The sequence below is a fragment of the Anopheles aquasalis genome, chromosome 3, assembly GCF_943734665.1.
Source record: "Anopheles aquasalis chromosome 3, idAnoAquaMG_Q_19, whole genome shotgun sequence".
In the NCBI taxonomy this organism is placed as follows: Eukaryota; Metazoa; Arthropoda; class Insecta; order Diptera; family Culicidae; genus Anopheles; species Anopheles aquasalis.
In genome coordinates, this window is record NC_064878.1 from 30077007 (window position 1) to 30084095 (window position 7089).

Sequence of the window (7089 nt, forward strand, 5' to 3'; positions counted from 1 at the left end):
AGCCATAAGCGGGTGATTCAACGGTGGGTGCTATCAAAGAAGGATAGAAGGGAAGGTTTTTGACACGTAACCCAAAAAGGTGAATCTCTAGCCATATCTACCGTCGTCAACCTTGGAATAAACACCGCAACATCGATGCTGCATAGCTGCATGTCTAGTTAAAATTACCTTTACTAAAAGCAATTCACTGATATTCTACAAAAACAAAATTTAATGACATGTAAACACAAAACGACAACGACAAAAAATATTGGATACACAAATTAGGAAACAATTTATCTATTAATTATTAATCTTGCATACACAATATTAGGCGTTCATTATGTTGGAGCAAACTTACCACATTTCATGAGGAATAAAGAAAAAGAGAGAAATAAAAGTGAAACAAATGACTAGGGTAAATCATTTTTTAGTGTCTAAAATGTTCAAAACTACATAAATAATTAACAGGTGTATGCACATGAAACCGTCGTTTTCATTCTAAAGCTATATCTACGCCAAATGGAGTTGTAAAGTCAGTCCAAGTGTTTTATTTTGTTCATTAGGGATCCGTTAAACATAATCGGTATGCATTTTTTCTAATTTGACATTATAACAAAAATTTTCATTACGATTAAAATGCAAGTTCCGTTCTCAAAAACTGCGATGTGCGGACATCTTTCATTTTTTGCCTCCATCTCAAAAAATCGGATGCCGAATCGCATCAAATTTTTATTGAAGGTTACGGTGGGTATGCTCTTATTGAAACACAGCGCAAAGTGCGGTTTAAAAAATTTTAATGTAGTGATATAAATGAGAGAACCACCCACCATCGAAAATGTTAGAAGTGATCAAATTGCATGCCTTATTGGCCGAAACGGTTACTAAAGATCATTAAAAGCAACAATTAATCAACTTCGATCGATACTTATGAAAAAAATCAACCAAAATATCAAAAACGACAAGATTGACCTATTTTTCTTGATGAAAATGCACCGCCACAGCGCGGAACCCACAATTGGTAACAACTACCACTTGTCGCTAACTCACCAGACTTGACTCTATCAAATGAACATTCATTTCCATCGCTGGGACAGGTTGCAGAGCAGCGCTTCCATTTATACGAAAGTCTGAAAAAAATTAATGGGTTTTGAAAAAATGGTACAGGTTGTCGGTTTTTTTGGTTAAGCATCCAAAAATTGCCTAAGATATAGTTGAAATATGTATCGATTACCATTACTTTGGAGAATAAATGATTATCCGTTTTCCCAAAATAAACTTTTTTTTAATAAAAGCAACGGTTTCATATGCATACAGCTGGTAATTTCCTTAAGGTTGGCTACATATGTTTTTAAAACGCATTCAAATGGCATTTAGAAAAGAGGTAAGTATGAGTCAAGTCAAGTTCAAAGCACTCGTTGTAGGCACCACGATGGAGGCGCCCCGATGGAGGCGCCACGATGGAGGCGCCAGGATTTTTTGTGATTATTTCAAAAAATAGAGCAAAAACAAATATATGCAAATCTCAATTTATTCATCATCCATTGCACGATCGCAGTTTCACTATTGACTGATTATTTTCAAAGTGCGACAATTTCAGTCCGCTCTTTTAATGTGAAATAATCCATTACTGAAATGTCATAGACTAGCATTTCAGTAAACTGGCCTATTTGTCCAAATCGGTTGAAAAATGACAGAGTTATTCAACTTTAAAATATGATACCGCCTGAATGCGTACCCTGTGCAAAACTCTGAAGCTATGGTTGGTTTTTTACCAAGAAACATTTTCAACAACCTCTCATCAGAAAAGAAACGTTTTCCACATCGACAACCGTGTGTCATTATATTAAATAGCATCATAGATACTGTCCTAAAATAAGTCAAACCACTTCTTCAAATCACATTTCACAGAGACTTAAAAATACATTTCAATCCTGGATTCAATCTGCTTCCACTAGAACGAACATAGTTGGATCATACTATTCAGTAATCACGAACAATACCGTTAGCCATGACACCATGACTCAATTATCAACGCTTCCAGCTGCTTCCAGGAAACTAATTCGTCGCTAAAAGTTGCCCTTCACCTCTTAGATCCTAAGAACAATGCATCGGACAGCACGGACAGTCGTCCCATCACCGACCATCGGCGGCACTCGGACGACAAACGTAAACTTTAGACAGCAAAACTAAAAAAAAAATGGCGAATGATACGGATGCGAATAACGACGGCAAGTTGGCAAATATTATTTCCTGGCGGGCTGTGTATGCTCTTCGCCAACTCCTCCTGGTTCTGGTAATCATCCGCTAGACTCACACACAAGCACACACGAAGGCACATAATGTGATCACGTGTTGAATGACGGAGAGAATTCTGGCACTGGCGGGGAACGGAGGTTAAGGAGCCACCGGGGCAACGGTTTTGGCTCCGAAATACGAGGCCCCCCACAATAGCGGCCTGATGTGCTACTGTCACATTACGGTTATCGTTTGTCCCATTACCGCGCATAATGTCTGTCAATGTCTTCGGTCTTTAGCGAATACCCAAGCTCGATGGGTTCGCCTTTAGCTTTATTCCTTCCCTCTCGGGCCACCCCCAGACCGGACGCTTTAACGGGTGGCCATTCCTCCCGCGATGGGCGCTCTGGAACTTTATCCGCAGCGAATTCAATTACATCACTTCATCTGACAAACCGGGCAGCATTGCGTTTGCGAGGAAATTAATTTCGCTCGAACAACGTCTCATCTTTCTCGTGGCACGTGGCACTCTCCGGGGCGCAATGAACGCAATCGTTCTCATTCCAAATAAAATACCAACCGTCAGCCAGACATTTGTGCGCAATGTACGCCCATATGAAATCGATCACTGCAACAAATCTCGCTCTGCTTTCCTGCGGTGGGCGATGGAGAAAGAAAAAAAAACGATTCCCTTTTCCAGTATATCCTTTTTCACTTTCAAATTAGCACCAAAGTGCTCGTGGCCATTCCATTAAATGAAAAATTACCCCCACCCTGGCCCCACAATGGCCTCAAACGTTGTTGTTTCCAACTCAATTTCCCGCCAAAACTGTCAATTACCGCCCATAAGTAAATCATCGCCCCGGGGGCGCATCGAGCATCGAGCCGAACAGAACAGCTGCCGGCGACTGAGTGGAAAATGTGCAAAATGTACCCAAAACACTTGCGCTATCTCCCAAACACTGCGGATGGTGGTGGCGGCTTGGGCTGGTCACGTTTGCTATCCACTCGTGAAAAGGGCTGGATGGAACACAGCACAACAGCAACGAGGGAACCCGAGGGATCAGATCCGATGCAAGTGTCTAGTCTCTTCAGCTGTTAAACGGGTTACAGGGTGGTGCTGCTGAAACGAGCGAAAAAAAAGAGTGTGAGAGAAAAAGGGAAAATGAAATCACCAGCGCTACTGCCATTAAAATCCTCGAAACTTTTCACGGGGAAAATACGGTTGTGCCGCGTTGTCTGTGAATTGGTTTTCGGGCGCGCCATTTTGCACGGTACCGCGGTAGCCCACTCATGGCGGAACTATTTGCGCTGCCAGTAAGCACAGGAAATGGCACCGCATGCCGGGGCGGAGGGGTTCGGAGTGTGTTGTGGTTAACGCGTGCGGTCACAACAACAATTCGGAGCGGAAAAACTCCTTGAGTAGCGAAAGATTAAACTTCAACCATCGGGCGGTTGAAGTGCTGTGTCTATCGCGTTCCTCCATGGAAACCACCTTGTAAATGAAAAGCTCAAACACCGCCGCGCTCAACCGCTTTCCCCGCCAACCAGGGCCCTGGTGCGAGTCGAGCGTCGAGACCCGGAAAGGATATGGGGCTCTGAGGGGGAAAGGTGGGGAAGAATGAGGAGCAACTTTCACGAAACCGGTTAAGTACACCATCAACCACGTGCGGTGCATGCACATATACACATACAGAGCCCGCACCGCCATCACCATTCCGTGACGGCGAAGAGCGCGTATTTTGCGCCACGGCCAGGAGCGACACGGAAAGTAATGTGAAGTTCTAAGCTGCCCCCTGGTGGAAGGGCAAGATGGGGCAGGATTTGCATATTTTATGTTTATTTTAAGCTCGGGTCTGATGTGGGATAATGATGTTTTGCCGCGGCAAAACAAACGATTCCTCGTCGAGCAGCTGGAGAGCTTCGCTGCGTTGCGAGTTGAACGAGTGACGAGTGTTTCCGGTTGTGGCGGCGGTAAGGAGGCGAAGTAAATCGAGCCTAAGACAGGACTGCCCCCCCCCCCTCTCCCACCAACACTGTCGGTACGAATGCGAGTGAGATGGAGCGAGAGAGAGAGAGAGAGAGAGAGAGAGAGAGAGAGAGCGAGATAGATCAAAAGTCTGGGAATGGCATCCAGACGACTTGTGCCCATACTGCCCGAGTGCTTTTGGTTAAAGGAGGAGGAAGGTGGGGTGGGAATTCGCATGTAAGGTTGAAGGTTCACAAGGGAGCGTGCTGGAGATTTAGATATCGTGCTTCGGGCATCGTCGTGCTTTAAATGTCGGGGCTTAGCGGACATAGCACGCCAAGGAGCGGCTCCTGATGGTCCGTTGGTGGTCGGTTGGCATTCCTCACCTCCGAAATGGACGAGGCTTTTGAATCATCTCCACAACGCCACACACCACCCACATATGCTCGATGCGTACGTGCTCGAGTGGGATTTTGACTTACAGCAAACGGATTTCAGAGGCAAAGGTAGAGAGAGAGCGAGAGTCTCAGTCAAATGAATCCTTTTTTCTTCCTCACGGACATTATGATGATTTGAGGTGCTTTCGGCAATTTATTTGCCCAGATGATGAATCGTCAATCGGCTGGGTGGGTGCGTTATAAATCGGGCTGCTGAGAGGGAGGAGGGGGGGGGTTGTCTCCACCTCATAAGACAGTGCGGTAAAACACGCAAGATGGAGTGCTAAGCAGAAGGCAAAAAGGCTTTGCCTAAGTGTAGCTGTAATGGTTCAGAATTGTTAAGAAACACTTTAAACTACATGCATGAACAGTAAAACTTTTGTAATTTTTTCATAACTATTAGTATTCATTATTCATCATTCTCCCGCCATAGGTCGTCCATTTCGGTATCAATTTGCCCATGCAGGAGGTCCAGGACTCATCCCCCAATTCGACGCAATCTTCACCTCTTCTCGCAGGAGTGTGAGCGAACGAATAAATTATTTTTTACAACCCATACTCCTGTTTTACAACCACACTAACATCTCTATCACACTCGGTAATTACCCTTTTGGCTAAAGCGGTCGTTCCTGCGGCGGAATGGCCAATGGTTTGTCTCCCCAAACCCCGGACACCTACCGGGGGCGAAACCGGACCCATTGCCAGACCATAGTATAGACCATTCATTAACGGTAGTTTTTTCTACTCTATTCTTAGTGAAGGTGGTTAAAAGTGAGCTTCCTGCTGCTGCATCGGGCTCTACTTGGGGCTGTATTCAACAGTGTCGTAATTTCCGGTTTTGTTACTCTCTCAACCGCAGCACCACAGAAGTTGGTTCAATTGGTTCCCGATAAGGCTGGTTCGACCGTCGTCGTGACCATGTATGATTGTCCTGGAGCATTTAATTGATGAAAGGCAATCTGGTTGGTTCAGTGAAATTCCGGATAACTATTTACATTTTTATTAAAAAAAAAAACATTTGTTCATACAATTTCAAGTGTGTTTCCTTCTGTTTTCCTTATCCATCACAGCCATTCTTTTTTCTACGGATGCATGTGCCTCAGCGTCAATCGACAACATCCAACTTCGTCGGGAAAACTTCAGGACTTCGTCGGTGGTGCTCGGAAGAATGGTTCATTTTCCCCTCTTTTTCCAGCATATTCCAGGAAAAATGATTCATTTCCCCCTAATTTTCTCCTTGATTTCTACTTCCAGGATTTTCCCCGTCTACCTTGATCTCCACACGGACTTGCAGGGGAATAGGGTGGTAACTCATTTCCCTGGAAGAAGTTTTCCCTCAATGAGGAAACTCAAGGGCGGAAACGCTTGGTTGTCGATTACAAGTTGCAGGTCAGCGGAAAAGATTTGCACACGACGTGCTATACAGCATACACCTATTGTTACAATAATGACTCACGATGAAACAATAGATATTTGTTTAGAATACCGTAATGAATTTATTTTTAAAAAACATGCTTTTAGCAATCCGTTTGTTCGGTAGCAAGTAATACAAAAAACAACAGGTTCCAGTATAAAATTCGGATTCAAATTCGCCCATAAGCTTCGCTTCGATCGATTTAATCGTCGATGGGTTTCTCTAATTCCAAAGATAGTTGCGGATCGCCCGTGTTTCCGTTGTGCTGCACGCTTTTCAGCCAAGTTACATACTCTTCCGGCAAGCCCGTCTCCTTTGCTCCGTTGATGATGATGTTCATGTACGTCTTCGATGGTTGCCGCTCGTACGGCCGTTCTTCTGTCGCCCCGAGGGGGCAGGGATTGCTCACCAACTGATATACTCGGCAGTCTAGGGTGCCACCAGTTGGTAACACCACCGGCAGTGTAAGCGGCTTATACACACTGTTATGTACACCTTCTTGACGATCCAAATCGGCTAGATTGCTGTTATCAATCTCCCATATTGCGCCCCACACTCGCTCCCCCTTCTGCCCGACGATCGTAGCGGGAGCACCTCGCCAGCGTGCTGCATAGTGGAAAAAGTCCAATCCATAATCCTGCAAAGGATGAGAGATCCGTTCAAAAAGGTGCAATCGAATGCCGAGACGGAACACCAACTCGCACCTGCAGATAGCCGTATCCTCTCCGTACTGCAGTGGGATTTTGTATGTGAATTCTTTTACCAAGCAGGTTGCTTCCGTAGGCGAAGTAATGGAATGTTCCTGCCGCCATTTCGGCCGAGCACACTGATAAGAGGAAATGAGGACAAACAACACGATTATTAAGAGAGTGGCACCAACGGGATGGCCTTTGTTGCAACTGTTGCTTACCCAAAAGAAGAACGATGATCGCCGGCACACTTAATATGCTATTATACGTGCGGAAGGGTTGATTTTTTATCATTTTGCCGCGTTGTTTACATCGGTCCGTTCGGCTGACGACAGACAAGAACAGACCATCGTTACCACCGTT

General features: G+C 44.9%; 1 protein-coding gene across 1 annotated transcript; it reads right to left on the minus strand.

The window, feature by feature from the left end:
- Positions 1-6093: 6093 nt before the first annotated feature.
- On the minus strand, positions 6094-7054 carry LOC126575017 (gamma-glutamylcyclotransferase-like). Its single transcript, XM_050235494.1, has 3 exons — positions 6948-7054; positions 6742-6863; positions 6094-6674 (listed from the first exon to the last, which is right to left on the minus strand). Exons 1-3 carry the CDS (start codon positions 7018-7020, stop codon positions 6240-6242), a joined length of 630 nt encoding a protein of 209 aa, XP_050091451.1. The 5' UTR covers positions 7021-7054; the 3' UTR covers positions 6094-6239.
- Between the last annotated feature and the right edge of the window lie 35 nt (positions 7055-7089).

Coding starts and splice junctions, on each gene's coding strand:
- LOC126575017 (XM_050235494.1), bottom strand. CDS start 7,020: ATGATAAAAAATCAACCCTTCCGCACGTATAATAGCATATTAAGTGTG. Junction 6,864..6,947: donor GATCATCGTTCTTCTTTTGG/GTAAGCAACAGT, acceptor TCCTCTTATCAG/TGTGCTCGGCCGAAATGGCG. Junction 6,675..6,741: donor GAGGATACGGCTATCTGCAG/GTGCGAGTTGGT, acceptor CATCCTTTGCAG/GATTATGGATTGGACTTTTT.